Source organism: Zingiber officinale, chromosome 6B (genome assembly GCF_018446385.1).
Source record: "Zingiber officinale cultivar Zhangliang chromosome 6B, Zo_v1.1, whole genome shotgun sequence".
In the NCBI taxonomy this organism is placed as follows: Eukaryota; Viridiplantae; Streptophyta; class Magnoliopsida; order Zingiberales; family Zingiberaceae; genus Zingiber; species Zingiber officinale.
Genome location: NC_055996.1, coordinates 25,433,503 through 25,450,888, shown reverse-complemented (window position 1 = coordinate 25,450,888; position 17,386 = coordinate 25,433,503). Strand labels below are relative to the sequence as shown.

Here is a 17,386-nt window from a genome sequence, read left to right as displayed (position 1 = left end):
TTACGGTGGTGTGTCTCTTACACGTTTCAAAATGTTCTGAGCTTTAATAAAGAGATCCAATAATTCATCTTTGGCTTTTATCACTTCCGCAAGGGAATCTTTAAAGTAGAGGCCACCTCTGAGTTGTCCCCGATATTCAAAATCTGCTTTCTTGGCATCATTGATGAGCTTGAGTTCCCATATACTGTTGAGGACGTAGCGTGATGCTGTCCACTCGATGTCTTCAAAATGGTCTCTGAGATCTTTTTCTTGTGTCCCAAAGATCCTTGGGCTTGAGCTTCTGCCTCTGCTGAGTTCCTCATATTGGTCCAGCAGTTGATAAGGTCCTTCAGGTGTTGGGATGCCTTAGTATCGGGCCTCTCCTTCAGCTGTACTAATGCTGCCTCCACTTGTGCTAAGATTGAACAGTCTTTTTCTTGAGGAGTCCATGATTCTGTAATAGAGCAAACAAGTCGAGATAGGACGTCAGCAAGGGTATTATCTTTACCTTCAATATGCTGAAATTGAACATCAATTCCCAGCCCGGTAATGAAGTCAGTGAAGGCTACCCATCGGACCCTAGAAGGTTTATTCTGGGCTGATTTATTGAAGAAACTGATAATCGCTTGACAATCAGTTCTTATTAAAACCTCCTCTTTGTCAAGATAATATATTTTGAAATTGTTGAGGCTATTCATTACTGCATGTATCTCCGCATCAATGGTTGATTTTGGAGGAGAGAATTTGCCACTAGCATAAGCACTAATCAGCTCAGATGTTTTGGGATCAAATTTGTGAGGTTTCCATTTAAGAATTCCTCCCCACCCTTCCATACATCCATCTGCTTCAATAATAACGTAGCATACGTTGAGTTTTGGGAGGTTTTGGACTATCTTCTTTATTTGCCTCACCAAGGACCAGTCCTGGGAATTCATTCGTCTTTCCCCCGTTGGTGATGTTTTTGAGTACAAAGGGCCCAGCATTTTCCCCAGATTAGGGATGTAGGCACGAGCATAATTAAGAAGACTCAACCATGACCTTAGTCCCTTTGTTGTCTTTAATTCTTCTTCTTTGAAGTCCGTAACTTTTGAAATAATATGAGGTTGGAGCTTTATTTTAGATTGCCCAATTGTTGCTCCCAAGAATTCCACTGTAGGACTTCCAATCTTCATTTTCGTAGGACTAAGTATAAGCCCATTTTTCTTGCAAATATTCAAAAGTAGCCTGAGATGATCTTGATGTTCCTCTTCATTTTCTGAGAAGACTAAAATATCATCAATATAGACTGCTATAAATTTTTCAGTACCTTTAAAACAGAAGTCGATTTTTTGTTGGAAGACTGCAGGGGCATTTTTCAAACCAAACGGCATAACCAGCCATTCATATAGTCCATCTTGTACCCAGAAAGCTGTCCATGGAATAGATTCTGGGCTCATTGCTACTTGATGGAAGTCACTTTTTAAGTCAAATTTGGAATAAATTTTGCTTCTTCTAACCCTCTGGATAATTATATTTATGCCAGGCAAACTATACTGATCTTTATGGGTATTATCGTTATGCCTCTTGTAATTGAATATCATTCGTTCCTTACCCGTTGTTAAGATTTTGTTCCACCCTATAATTCCCACAAGCATTAATAGATATCTTTCTTTAAAACCTAGAGTTAATAAATTACAACTGTTGATCAGTTATAGTTAAGTTTAGGGGCATGTCTAGCGAATTGCAACTGTTGATCAGTTATAGCAAACACATGAACTGATATAGTATCTAATCAACTTGTTTTTATCCAAAACTTTTTAATGGTAATAAGGCGACCAGGGAACGACGGGTGGATTGCAAAAGAACAGGTCCTAACTTGACAGTAACGGCTGGAAGCCAAAGGTTCAAGGTGTTCAGGGGAGAAGTTGTTAAGATTTTGTTCCACCCTATAATTCCCACAGGCATTAACAGATATCTTTCTTTAAAACCTAGAGTTAATAAATTACAACTGTTGATCAGTTATAGTTAAGTCTAGGGGCATGTCTAGCGAATTGCAACTGTTGATCAGTTATAGCAAACACAAGAACTGATATAGTATCTAATCAACTTGTTTTTATCCAAAACTTTTTAATGGTAATAAGGCGACCGGGGAACGACGGGTGGATTGTAAAAGAACAGGTCCTAACTTGGCAGTAACGGCTGGAAGCCAAAGGTTCAAGGTGTTCAGGGGAGAAGTTGTTAAGATTTTGTTCCACCCTATAATTCCCACAGGCATTAACAGATATCTTTCTTTAAAGCCTAGAGTTAATAAATTACTACTGTTGATCAGTTATAGTTAAGTCTATGGGCATGTCTAGCGAATTGCAACTGTTGATCAGTTATAGCAAACACATGAACTGATATAGTATCTAATCAACTTGTTTTTATCCAAAACTTTTTAATGGTAATAAGGCGACCGGGGAACGACGGGTGGATTGCAAAAGAACAGGTCCTCACTTGGCAGTAACGGCTGGAAGCCAAAAGTAAGTCCAAGAGCACACCTGTGTGAGCAAGAAAACTCTTAGAACCCTCTAAGCTGTAAGCCATCTAAAGTTAAGATAAAAATTAGTTGTAAATGTCCAGAAGGTGGGAAGAACAAATACAGGAATGATACACTAAATCACATACTTCGAACCTAGAATACCTTGACCTTGCTCAAAAACAAGCCCAGCCTACAAAAAGAGAGTTAGCTCACAATATATCAGTAATCTACGATAGAATTTGTTTGTCTTGTAGAGTTCATTTAAAGAACTTTAAACAAGTCCAAGAGCAAATAGAGGCTTTGAAATTTGAAAATCACAAGATTAGTAAAGCCCTAGAAAATCTGACTCAGGAAGTGCTAGAAAGCAAGCCTTTAACTGAAAAGCAACTAAAAGAAGTTATCATTATGATAACAGAACGGCCTAAACACATAGAAGAACAAGCCATACGTCTTTCTGAGGAGTTAAAAGAAAAACTAAGCAAGGTGGAAAAGTTACTACATAAGGTAGAAGCTTGGGTTTCTGCATGAGCCATATAAACACTCAAGCTACAAACTCCTATAAAGAAGCCTTGCAAGCAACAGAAGGAATAGAATCTCCAGCCCTTGGTTTTTGTAGACCATCTGATTTTAAAGGAGGAATTAGCAGCAATATTTGTACTATTAAACAGGCCAATACGCAGATACAACTTCTAGTTACTATACTAGAAAAACTTGAGAGCTTGGAAGATAGAATAAAGAAGATTGAAGGACAAACAATTCCTCAACAACAACCTTTGCCTGAAGCAATAATACAGAGTCTGACCGAGAAATAAAAGTTCTATTTATACAAGAAAAGCCTAAAGAAGAAAAAGGGAAGTTAAGGGTTTTCACAGATCCCTTTACAATTCTCAAAGAAGAAAAAGCTAAGCTGAAGAAATGACTTCACGGACATCAAATCCTCCTGTTACAACTCTTACAAGGACAAGAACTAAGGAGGCACCATTATTTGAAGATCAAGTCAGAGAATACCGTCAGACGCAAAGACGTCGGTATAATACACAAAGAAGTCTTCAGAGAATAACCCGAAGAATTACTGGTGGGGTATTTAACAATTCTCTTGAACAACAGATGGACCCGCAGGTGCAATTAAGACTTTCAATGCAGGAAAGAGCATCCATAGTCCCTGCAGAAGTACTTTATCATTCCAGAAGAGATGATGCACATCACAGGGTATATATGCATAGATCAGAAGAAGCCATGCTTGTTACAAGTAATCAAGTTGATAGAGCCTTCATCCAACCAGAAAGCTTTAATCAATTACAAAGAAGCGGAATGCGATTCCTTCATATGGGAGTTATTCAGGTACGAATTCAAATTCTTCACAGACAAGAAGAAGGAACATTAGCTCTTATCGTCTTCCACGACAATCGATGGCAAGGTGATCAAGCTATATTTGCTACTATGGAAGTGGATCTTACTTATGGAAGCCAACTGGTATATGTTATACCTGACACTATGTTAACTATTGCTGATTTTTATCAAAATATTCAAGTGTCTATTCTAACAAGAGGATATGAAAATTGGAGGAATGGGGAAGCCAATTTACTAATCACTAGAGGATTAGTAGGAAGATTATCAAATACTCCTAATGTTGATTTTGCATATAATGTCCAAAATGTAGTTGACTATCTTGCAAGTCATGGAGTTAGAGCTCTTCCTGGCAGAAGATACAATACCAGAGATGTCCAAGGACATAACTGGATCATACGACAGTCAACTGTAAGTATGCCTATGCAGTCTACGGAGATAAATACCCGAAATCTTCTAGATGGAAGTGTTTCATTGCAATTTGATACTTATCAAGCAGCAACCTCATCATCTCAAATAAAATATAATGTTAAAGATGAAGAAGTTCCATCTGATGAGGAAGAAATTACTAATCATATAATTGCAGTACTCACTGAAACAAGGATAGAGAATGAAGAATTACTGGTAAGAAGGATATCGGCTTCAGCCGTATTACTAGTAAGAAGAAGTCATGGGGCAGCAGGATATGACCTGGCAATAGATTATGCAAAGAATATAACCCCTAATGAAAGAAGATTACTAACAACAGGGATATGCATTCAAGTCCCGGATGGTCTATATGCACGCATAGCTCCCCGATCCAGTGCAGCATTAAGAGGCATTATTATTATGGGAGGTGTTATTGATACTGATTACAGAGTGGAAATCAAAATACTGACATACAATACCACTAATGAAGATATCTATCTGGAAGAACAGGAATGTATAGAACAACTTATTCTGGAGTATATTGCCACACCTCAAGTAAGGGAAGTCCAGATATTACAACCAACAGCTAGAGAAGGTCAAGGCTTTGGGTCAACAACTATACAGGTTTGCTCTAAATACAAAGCAAATCCTCAATGCATTGGTTGGTTTTATTGCTGCAGTGATGAAGAAAATGCACAAGAATATGACTTTTATGTTGCCAAAGAAAAAACTTTGAAGCTAAAAGGTAAATCTATTCAGACAACAAGTGAAGAAAGGCTAGATACCTTAAGCAGAAAGGCAAGGGATTATCGTGTTACCCATCATAAATTCTATGAGGAAGAAGCGTATCTATATCTTATTGAAGGACTACCAACAATGGCTTCATCCTTAGCTCGAACAGCACGAATGTTACAGGATTCGAGAGAATACCGAAGGCAATTACAACAAAAACTGGATGAAGAGTCACCACCAACAAATTTCTTATGTATGTTGATTGACTCTGATGATGATAATCTCAATTATCTACAATATTTGGCTCTACAGGATACAGCCACATCCAGCTCCATTATGCCTACAGAGGAATTTACCAATCCCTTCACGGAAGGTGGTGGAGAAACTGGAGGAGATGACCATATTATTGCTACAACTACAAACGATGAATGGATCTCGGATTATCCACAGTTACAGCAACTTCAAGAGACTATTTATTCACAGGAAGCAGCTTCAAATTATCAACCTCCTGCTGATACCACTATGAACCTTGTCGGGTACCCACCAAATAGATAAGCCAAGGAGGAGCCTGTAAGCCTAACACAACCACCAAGAGAATCCAGAGGAACCTTTAAAAGAAAAGAAACCTTGTACCGATCAACAGTTGTAATTTATTAACTCTAGGTTTTAAAGAAAGATATCTGTTAATGCCTGTGGGAATTATAGGGTGGAACAAAATCTTAACAACTTCTCCCCTGAACACCTTGAACCAAAGGTTTACTCAGCCATGAGCTAAGCTCTGATACCAAAATAGCGTGGTAATTTGGAATAATTTCAAAACAACTTTAGATAATGTATTAAAAGAGAGATTAAAAACTTACAATACTGAAATTGCTTTGAAAAGAAATTACAAGCTTACAAACTTACAAGCTTCTCAGAGTTGGACTTGTACCGAGATGCGGTGTGTGTCCAGCAATGAGCTAAGGAAGAGTTTATATAGAAAAGTAAGGAGAGTTGGATAAGTGAATCGGGTACTCAAGGGGGCCCCATCGTCATTCACGAGTATCCTTATCTCTTTCTTTTCGTACCCTTTACAACTAAGGCTAGTCTTTTTACAGCTCAGGCTAGTCCAATTATTAAGATAAAGCTAAAGTCATTCTTATCTCTTAGGATAGATGGACGGCTCCCCGAGGCTCAGTCCAAAATATCTTTAAAGAGTAAGATTTGGATGTCTGGGTTTTTGGATTTTCTGGGTCCACCATGCTTCTTTACGGTGGTGTGTCTCTTAAACGTTGCAAAATGTTCTGAGCTTTAATAAAGAGATCCAATAATTCATCTTTGACTTTTATCACTTCCGCAAGGGAATCTTTAAAGTAGAGGCCACCTCTGAGTTTTCCCTGATATTCAAAATCTGCTTTCTTGGCATCATTGATGAGCTTGAGTTCTCATATACTGTTGAGGACGTAGCGTGATGCTGTCCACTCGATGTCTTCAAGATGGGCTCTGAGATCTTTTTCTTGTGTCCCAAAGATCCTTGGGCTTGGGCTTCTGCCTCTGCTGAGTTCCTCATATTGGTCTAGCAGTTGATAAGGTCCTTCAGGTGTTGGGATGCCTTGGTATCGGGCCTCTCCTTCAGCTGTACTAATGCTGCCTCCACTTGTGCTAAGACTGAACATTCTTTTTCTTGAGGAGTCCATGATCCTGTAATAGAGCAAACAAGTCGAGATAGGGCGTCAGCAAGGGTATTATCTTTACCTTCAATATGCTGAAATTGAACATCAATTCCCAGCCCGATAATGAAGTCAGTGAAGGCTACCCATCGGACCCTAGAAGGTTTATTCTGGGTTGATTTATTGAAGAAACTGATAATCGCTTGACAATCAGTTCTTATTAAAACCTCCTCTTTGTCAAGATAATATATTTTGAAATTGTTGAGGCTATTCATTACTGCATGTATCTCCGCATCAATGGTTGATTTTGGAGGAGAGAATTTGCCACTAGCATAAGCACTAATCAGCTCAGATGTTTTGGGATCAAATTTGTGAGGTTTCCATTTAAGAATTCCTCCCCACCCTTCCATACATCCATCTGCTTCACTAATAACGTAGCATGATACTGGGGGAACGTTAAGTTCTGGGAGGTTTTGGACTATCTTCTTTATTTGCCTCACCAAGGACCAGTCCTGGGAATTCATTCGTCTTTCCCCCGTTGGTGATGTTTTTGAGTACAAAGGGCCCAACATTTTCCCCAGATTAGGGATATAAGCACGAGCATAATTAAGAAGACCCAACCATGACCTTAGTCCCTTTGTTGTCTTTAATTCTTTTTCTTTGAAGTCCGCAACTTTTGAAATAATATGAGGTTGGAGCTTTATTTTAGATTGCCCAGTTGTTGCTCCCAAGAATTCCACTGTAGGACTTCCAATCTTCATTTTCGTAGGACTAAGTATAAGCCCATTTTTCTTGCAAATATTCAAAAGTAGCTTGAGATGATCTTGATGTTCCTCTTCATTTTCTGAGAAGACTAAAATATTATCAATATAGATTGCTATAAATTTTTCATAACCTTTAAAACAGAAGTCCATTTTTCGTTGGAAGACTGCAGGGGCATTTTTCAAACCAAACGGCATAACCAGCCATTCATATAGTCCATCTGGTACCCAGAAAGTTGTCCATGGAATAGATTCTGGGCTCATTGCAACTTGATTGAAGCCACTTTTCAAGTCAAATTTGGAATAAATTTTGCTTCTTCCAACCTTCTGGATAATTGTATTTATGCCAGGTAAACTATACTGATCTTTATGGGTATTATCGTTAAGCCTCTTGTAATTGAATACCATTCGTTCCTTACCCTTCTTTTCTTGTCTTGTCTTCGGATCAACAGTAGTGCCAGAGTATACTATGATTGCAGTTGTTCTGTGCTTGCTACTACTGGCTTTATAACCTCCAGTTTTAGTAATGCACTTACATGCCTTTGAAAAGAATCTTGCATTTTAGGTGTCACATGCTTGAGGGGTCTGTCTTCTACAACAAGATCAGGATTCTTTAAGTCTAATCTGCAAAGTATCTTGTTAGAAGCCCAATATTTCATAGGATCCTCCCCAATATATTCTATGTCAGTTAGTTCTTTGATAAAATTCTTCAAACCTTGACTAGGATTCCATGTGCATACCTGTTCCTGAATTTGATTATACTCCTCTTCTTCTTGCTCTAATTCTTCAATTGAAGAAGCTATAGGAACGGCTGCTGAGTTTTGATTGTAGTCACATTCTTGTAGAATGTTACTTCATCTCCTTCAATTCTTACTCCACCGTACATTGCCCTGATAAGGTTACATCCCAAAATCATTGTTATGTTACCTCCAAGAGTAAGAGGGAATGCATATGTGTACGGTATTCGGAAGCAGTGTTTCCCTATTCGCATGGCTCCATACTTCAGCTTCTTATTGGCTGTAGTCTTTGAATTAATTCCATTGAAATTCACAATAAAAGTGTTATCTTCAATAGCTGAGGGAGGTATGGATACCTGATCGATGCAACAAGTTGTTGCCCCCGTATCTAGAATTGCATTGACTTTGAATTTGTCAACTCCAGGGATGTCCAGCTCAACTGTGAGATTAAATAATCCATTACTCTTTATTCTGGGTTGTTGTACTTCTTCTACTGAGAATACCTTTTCTCTTCCAGAGTCAATAAAAACATTTATTTCCTCATTTTCTTCTTCAAATACCTCTTCATTAATTTCTTGAAGTCTTCTTTTAAGGTCTGAATTCTCCAGTTCTAAGGCATCGTTTTTCAAACGGAGTTCTTCATTTTCCGTATCAACCTCCAGCTTATCAGCACTGGCTATTCTGATGATCTTTTCCTTTTCTTCATTAAATTCTTGCTTGAGGATATTTTGCTGATGTTCGGCAAGAGATTCTATTCTCAATATTTCTTGCTTCAATCTTTCTATCTCTGCTTTAGCCCATGCTATATAGCTTTGCTGCTCCTGTATTAAATTACTTGGAATAAAAGGTATAGGAACAGACCTTTCAACAGGGATTGTCATATCAAAGTAGTTCCTGGTGCACATCCCACAAGATGTGATATGGCATAAACTGCAATGCATTCTGTGTTTCTTCATAGTATCCCTTTTGCAACAAGTACATCTTATATATGGAGCATTTATTTCTCCATTGATTTCCCAAACATGATTGCAATCATGCTGAGCTTTCGGTATTTTTACCATTGGTTGCCATCCCCCAGATTTTCCTATCATATATGAATTGGTACTTTCGATAAAAACACAAAGGAATTTTGAGTTAAGGATAGAATTAATCTGATGGTCCTCGCCTTCTGAGATACTGTATATAGCGTCTGATTGATCTTCACCTTCATTAACAGAAAGGATTTCATAGTCATCTGGTAATTCCAGTCCTTCAAATAAGGCTACTCTTTTTACATTTTTGTATTCCTTTGGGCAGTCTCGTGCAAGATGTCCTTCTTCTCCACAAAGGAAGCATTTGCACTTCTTGTTCCTTATCAGTTGTTTCTTCTTTTCAATACGTGCATGAGATTGATGAGGTTTGCCTTTATATGTGGTTGATTTTCTGATCCCATACTTTCTCTTTGGATCTCTGTAATAACTTGGAATAGGGATTTGACTGCAGAAGGTTAAATCTTTAAGAGATCTACTGAAAGCTGTCTTTTTGCATTTTTCCTCCAAATATTTATAGGTAAATACCACTCGAGGATGAACTCCCATAATATTCCCTTGATATTTATCTTCAAATGGCGGCTTTATTCTTCTACCAAGATCTCCAGGTAGCTTTAACCAGAATTTCTCCGATAGTTCTGGTCCAGTAAATAATCTTCCTGTTTTTGCAGCAAGATTCATGTATTCATTCATAAATGGAATTAAATCTTTTACCTGCGAACAGGAGAGTCGCTCCAAATCTCTATATGCTCTGTCTTGCATATCTAATTCTTCATTCTCTATCCTTGTTTCAGTGAGTACTGCAATTATATGATTAGTAATTTCTTCCTCATCAGATGGAACTTCTTCATCTTTAGCATTATATTTTATTTGAGATGATGAGGTTGCTACTTGATAAGTATCAAATTGCAATGAAACACTTCCATCTAGAAGATTCCGGGTATTTACCTCCGTAGGCTGCATAGGTATACTTACAGTTGACTGTCGTATGATCCAGTTATGTCCTTGGATATCTCTGGTATTGTATCTTCTTCCAGGAAGAGCTCTAACTCTATGACTTGCAAGATAGTCAACTACATTTTGGACATTATATGCAAAACCAACATTAGGAGTATTTGATAATCTTCCTACTAATCCTCTAGTGATTAGTAAATTGGCTTCCCCATTCCTCCAGTTTTCATATCCTCTTGTTAGAATAGACACTTGAATATTTTGATAAAAATCAGCAATAGTTAACATAGTGTCAGGTATAACATATACCAGTTGGCTTCCATAAGTAAGATCCACTTCCATAGTAGCAAATATAGCTTGATCACCTTGCCATCGATTGTCGCGGAAGACGATAAGAGCTAATGTTCCTTCTTCTTGTCTGTGAAGAATTTGAATTCGTACCTGAATAACTCCCATATGAAGGAATCGCATTCCGCTTCTTTGTAATTGATTAAAGCTTTCTGGTTGGATGAAGGCTCTATCAACTTGATTACTTGTAACAAGCATGGCTTCTTCTGATCTATGCATATATACCCTGTGATGTGCATCATCTCTTCTGGAATGATAAAGTACTTCTGCAGGGACTATGGATGCTCTTTCCTGCATTGAAAGTCTTAATTGCACCTGCGGGTCCATCTGTTGTTCAAGAGAATTGTTAAATACCCCTCCAGTAATTCTTCGGGTTATTCTCTGAAGGCTTCTTTGTGTATTATACCGACGTCTTTGAGTCTGGCGGTATTCTCTAACTTGATCTTCAAATAATGGTGCCTCCTCAGTTCTTGTCCTTGTAAGAGTTGTAACAGGAGGATTTGATGTCCGTGAAGTCATTTCTTTAGCTTAGCTTTTTCTTCTTTGAGAATTGTAAAGGGATCTGTGAAAACCCTTAACTTCCCTTTTTCTTCTTTAGGCTTTTCTTGTATAGATAGAACCTTTATTTTCTCAGTCAGATTCTGTATTATTGCTTCAGGCAAAGGTTGTTGTTGAGGAATTGTTTGTCCTTCAATCTTCTTTATTCTATCTTCCAGGCTCTCAAGTTTTTCTAGTATAGTAACTAGAAGTTGTATCTGTGTATTAGCTTGTTTAATAGTACAAATATTGCTGCTAATACCTTCTTTAAAATCAGATGGTCTACAAAAACCAAGGGCTGGAGATTCTACCTTCTGTTGCTTGCAAGGCTTCTTTATAGGAGTTTGTAGCTTGAGTGCTTATATGACTCATACAGAAACCCAAACTTCTACCTTATGTAGTAACTTTTCCACCTTGCTTAGTTTTTCTTTTAACTCCTTATAATGACGTACACGATTAGTTCAATAAATATCCTTTGCTCATCGTTGACTCCTCAAAAATCCTATCATCAAGTGAACTTGTAGTTACGAACCTCGCCAAAATTCATTTAGATTTTAATAATATAATGGTCAAGTAATCCCTTCAAGTGTTGCAAGAAAGCACTTCAAAGGGAAAAATTGGTGTTGCCGCTTAACAGTGACTATCCATTCGGTAATCGTAGAGGAAGATTTCTATTTTAAGTAAACTAGTTTATCGAGTAAGCTTGTTTGGCTGCAATGCATGATTCTTACTGTGCCATCAGACATATTTGTCGATTTGTTATGCATCTTCACCTTCTTAGACTCTCTCTCAATCTTGCAGTTCAACATTCAAAGGCTGTCATTTGAGGTGGAGCACTCGGTGGAGACTCTTGATGAAGCAAAGAAAGCACTGCAGAAGATCATCAAGAACAAGAGCTTCAAATTGGAAAGATCGTCTTAACGAACGTTCAAGGTTTTGCTGAGTCCCATTGTCAAGGATGTCGTAAACCCAGGATAGAGCCAGTAAATAAGGATGCTTGTTCTTGCCTAGTGAGGGGTAGGGACCTTGCAAAATGTATAAAAAGAGGGTGGGTGTGCTTCGGTTGTGATATGCTAATAATCATGTGGTGAATGAGATACATTTTGAACGGGCGGGTTGGGCTTTGCGTCAGATGGGAATTAAAATCCTATTTATTGTTGTTTGGCATTTAATTTATTGTTGTCTGGTATGTCATAATAATGTAAATGTTTTTTTTTTCACACCACTGTGTCAATTCGGACGGATCGAGTTTGGGTCGGACCATAATTTATTTTAAATCTAATTTGAATTTCGAATTTAACTCTAATATGATCAACCCGAATCTGATTAAATAATTTAAAAATCTGATTCAAAATAAATTTTTTTATCTATTTTTTAATTATTTTTATTTTTATCTTAATATTTCATTGTTATCATATTAATATTTATATTAATATATATAAAAATATATTAATTTTTAAAATTTAATTTAATTTAACACTAAAAATTAATATTAATATATATAAAAATATTTTAATTTTTAAAATTTAATTTAATTTAAAATTAAAATTTAATATTAATATATATAAAAATATCTTATTTTTTAAAATTAAATTTGATTTAACATTAATAAATTTAATTTTAAAAATTAAGATTATATATATATATATATATATATATATATATATATATATATCTTAATTTTTAAAATTAATTTTGATTTAACATTAAAAATTAAATGAATCTTAAATTTGGGTCAACTTGATTGATCCGAATCCGAAAATTTTTAACCCAAAAATGTTTCAATTCATATTCGATCCAAATTTGAAAATATCAAATTCCAACTTAGATATTTTTTAGACCAACTTAGATTAGGTCGTCGAATCGGATTTATTTTTAACACCTTTATACACCTCTACTGTCAGGGGCGGATCCAGAGAGAAATTTTAACGAGGGCTAACAGAATATCTTTTGTAACATTAAAAATATATTTAATAACAAAAAGTTCAATTTGACATCACAAAAAGATAAAATACTAAATTAATAAATTGCAATTAGACTATTGCTTATTGAAGTATTGGTTAACACTTTGTGACATATTAGGTGATCGTTGGATAAGAAAGAGGAGGTAACTGCATCCTGCGGCTTTTCATCTTTTGAAAACGTTGCAATATTTGCTCATTTTCAATTGTTGAAAAGATATCTTTCTCGATGTATACGACTAGACTGTCATTCATCCACTCGTCTCCCATTCTGTTACGTAAATCAGTCTTTATCGTCTTCATCGCAGAAAATACTCTTTCAACAGAAGCGGTCGCAACTGGTAAAACTAATGTCATCTCAATCAGACGATAAACCAATGGATAAGCTTGATTTTTTTGAGTTTCAACAATTTTCTGAGCAAAACTTCCCAAATCTTCAATTCCAAAAAAATTTGGATCCTGTCGTATATTATGAATGAAATTCTGAAGTTGTTGTTCAATAACTATACAATCATTTGTTGAGAAGTCCTCAGGATATAAATCACAAAGTCGAACGAGTTTCTGAACATTGAATTCAGAAAAAAAATTCCTTGGATAAAGACATGCTATACAACTAAGCAATTCTGTGCCAACTTCTGAAAAACGAGTATTCATCTCTTGTATAACTGAATCAACAACCTAACATTATAATTCACAAAAAAAATTATTAATAAGTAAAAAAACTAGGATCGATGAATATAATAATAATAATTTTTTTTAAAAAATAATACCTGATAGAAAATCTCCACACGATAATAATGCAAATTGGTGATGACTTGCCTTCTACGTCTACTACGACCACCAATCATACAATTGTCTTTCATCTCCGGCACTGGGATCTCATTCAACTCACAAAATGTGTTGACTTTATCTATAATTGTATGCCATCCGTCTTCCCTAAATATTTGAAATTGATCTTTCACACTCTCAATCAAACTTATGGCTTGGACAATATTTTGATCCTTTTGTTGTAACACAAGTGACAACTCATTTGTCATTCCCAATATCATCTTCATCAAGTGCAACATGAAAACAAACTCATAATTCTCCATTTTCTGAATCAAACTTTTGGCAACCCCTCTACTATCAAAAGAACTAGAATCATCACAAATATTCTCCAACACTTGAATCACTGAAGGCCACATAGATAATAGACGACTCAATGTCAAGTAGTGTGATCCCCAACGAGTGTCTCCTGGCCTTACTAAATTAGTTTCTTGATTTTTGCCACTGCCTGTACTAATGTCTCCACCCTCCAACATTACAACAATCCTATCATGTTCAATTTGCCTAAGTTGATCCCTCCTTTTACATGATGCTCCCATTGTGTTAACAATCATAGTGACATAGTTAAAAAAATAACTCGCATTGAGATTACTCTTGGCAACAGCAATAATAACTAACTGCAATTGGTGAGAAAAACAATGAATATAACTTGCATATGGATTTTTCTTGTAAAATGAGAGATTTCAATCCATTGAATTCACCCCGCATATTTGAAGCTCCATCATATCCTTGACCTCTCAGTCTAGATAATGATAATCCATGTTTCGCAAATAAAGCATCGATAGCATCCTTCAAAGAACGAGAGCTAGTGTCAGATACATGTACAATTGCAAGGAATCTTTCAATCACCTGTCCTCTTTTGTTCACATATCTCAAAACAACTCTCATTTGCTCCTTCACTGAAATGTCTCGAGATTCATCAACCATTAAGGAGAAAACATTGTTTCCAATATCTTCGATTATGGAAAGTGTGATCTCAGAGGCACAAGCACGCGTAAGGTCTTTTTGAATTGCTGGAGAAATCATTTGATTGTTTCCGGGAGCATTTTGATTAACAACCTTTGAAACTTCCTCATTTCGTTGACTGTACCATTGAAGCAATTCAAGAAAGTTTTCTCTATTTAAAGAATTACTTGACTCATCATGTCCACGGAAAGACAGTCCTTGCTTTAAAAGAAATCGCGTAACATCCAACATTGCTGTTAAACGGATGCGATAAGAAACCTCTATATCTCACCCATGTGCTCGTAATATATTTGAAACACTATGTCTTTGATCTTGAAAAGATTCAACCTGTACTCTAGCATGATTGTGACAACTATCTACGGCACCATTATGCAAATTAAATCTTTCTAAAGCATTTTTCCAATTAATAAATCCATTTTTTACAAAGGCATCCTCTTTATATCGACCTCCTTTATTTGATGGTTTAAAAAGATAACACCATAAGCAAAACACCGCATCTTTTGATATGCTATATTCTAACCATGTATATATTTTATACCAACTATCTTGGAAACTCCTTTCTTGATTACCAAAAGATCTTTTTGGATACATATGCCCAATTGGTTGGCAGGGCCCCCTAGTCAAGTACTCTCTTCGGACTTGATCTCGAATAGAAATATCAAACTCTTCAATTGATTTTCGTAATCCAGGATCACTAACAATATCATTTAAATCTAATTCCACATGAGATTGAATTTCCACAACTTCATTAATATTAGGATCATTGGAAGAACCCTCACGAAAACGTTTAGGTTTAAAAAACCTCTCCATAATCTACATAAATAAATAATTAAAAATAAAGTCATGTATATGATGTAACTAAATTAATATTCACAAATCACAACTAATTTAAACCCTAAACTTCTTAATTTAAATTGAAATAAAAAAGTAAAAAAAATAATAAGAAAGGTAAAAAAAATAACCTTGAATTCACAAATTATGTGAATGACGTGAGCCCACCTATGTTGTAAATCAAGAGTAAGACAGATCCTTTACTTGTACTTGCTGGAAGAGCCAAATAATAGCCTTCTGATCCCGGACAAAATGCACAAAGTCCTGCAATGAAATTAACAAGTTTTAATCTTAATCTAAATAATTGTTAGGATCAAATCACAATAGTACTCACTTTCAACAGACAACAGGGTAGTATTTTTTGAATTTCAGTAAGTTAAGAAAAACATTGATCAAATCAACAGCGGGGGCCGCGGGCGGCCGGCAGACTGGTCGGCGACGCCACGATGGACCGGCAGACGACGGAATCAACATTCAACACTACACAAGAAAACAAAATAAAAGTAGAGAAAAAACCTTAGAGGGAGCTGCTGCAGTCAGCGGGCGCCGCCGGGCGGAGCAGTGGGCGGCGGACCGGCGGGTGTCGGACTGGTGGGCGGTGGACCGGCGAACATAGGACGACAGAACGAAGCGTCGAAGCGTCGAGTCACCGACTGCTGAGGCGGAGTCGAGATTCGCGATCGCGAAGAGGGAGAAATTGCAATTGACGAACTGACGGCAAAAAAAAAAAACATAACCTATTGGGCATTTGGGCTTGGGCTTGGGCTGCAAAGGCCTATAAATTTTATTAAAAAAAAAAAAAACAAGATGAAAATGTCGCTGCTTCATTTTTTGTCCAGTGGTTGTCGGCTTCTCACGCCGCCGCCGGACACAGAACAAGTGTGACTCCTCTTTAGCTCTTTCTCCGGCAAATCTTGGCGAGGGCTTCAGCCCCCTCCAGCCCTCACCTAGATCCGCCCCTGTCTACTGTATCAATAGAATGAAAAATTATTTATATGTTTTCTCCAATATTTGTTTTTTTTTGGGTAAATCCGGAGATAATCGGTTAAGATGAATCATACATAATGTTTTTTTTTTTTTTTGAAATATCAAACATAATGCTTTTAAATAGTAATGAATCTATTTTTTTTAGTAAATCTAATTTATATATATTTTGAAAGAATTAAAATACATTAATCTTTTATTTTTTATTTTTTTTACTGATTGATTTATTATTTTAAAAATAAAAAAGGGTGAATTACATTTTACCCCCTGAGGTTTGGTTAAAGTACAAAACAATCCTCGTGGTTTCAAAAGTAACAAAAAAGTCCCTTGACTGGTCGGCAATAGTAGTCAATCGGTAAAGATAAGAAAAAGACATATATACCATTGTGTTTCAACGGGGAAAAAAATAAAAAATTAACTGAAGTAGTTGAATTATTTTTTGACATATATACTAAATGCAATATATGTCTGTTGATGTTGAATTAAGTGAAGAGGATGATATATTTGTGATAAGTGATGATGAAAATAACCATGATTCTGTTGATGACAGTTGGTTTAACAAATATTGTATCCATGAAACCAAAAAAAATTTAATGTCTTTACTTAATGTCGATGGAGACATATATACTGTCTTCTTGTACAACTGAAAATTTAAGTACTCATTTTGGTGGAATAAAAGCATCTATGAGTTTTTAATGTCTTTGTATGAGTTGTTGTTTAAATCATCAGGTTGTTTTGCAATTATTTTTTTTTGTTTAAGGATAGTATTGTCTCGGATTTAAATTCACAGCATAATAAGGGTATTATTGTCCAACAAAAAGGAATTTACGATGACATCAGTA

At 36.2% G+C, this 17,386-nt stretch overlaps 2 protein-coding genes across 3 annotated transcripts in view; one reads left to right on the top strand and one right to left on the bottom strand.

The window, feature by feature from the left end:
* Positions 1 to 12,197, top strand: part of LOC121992268 — a 43,441-nt gene extending 31,244 nt beyond the window's left edge. For both annotated transcript variants that reach the window (XM_042546510.1, XM_042546509.1), the window contains one exon: positions 11,779 to 12,197. In XM_042546510.1, the coding sequence (XP_042402444.1) occupies positions 11,779 to 11,898 (120 nt within the window). In that variant the 3' untranslated portion in view covers positions 11,899 to 12,197. The remainder of the gene's footprint in view (positions 1 to 11,778) is intronic.
* Positions 12,198 to 13,055: 858 nt separating this feature from the next.
* LOC121990857 lies at positions 13,056 to 17,119 on the bottom strand. The gene is made up of 7 exons (XM_042544918.1): positions 17,075 to 17,119; positions 16,077 to 16,271; positions 15,771 to 15,824; positions 15,358 to 15,542; positions 14,613 to 14,847; positions 13,709 to 14,380; positions 13,056 to 13,616 (listed from the first exon to the last, which is right to left on the bottom strand). The coding sequence occupies exons 1-7, from the start codon at positions 17,117 to 17,119 to the stop codon at positions 13,056 to 13,058; spliced, it is 1,947 nt and encodes a 648-aa protein (XP_042400852.1).
* Positions 17,120 to 17,386: the final 267 nt, after the last annotated feature.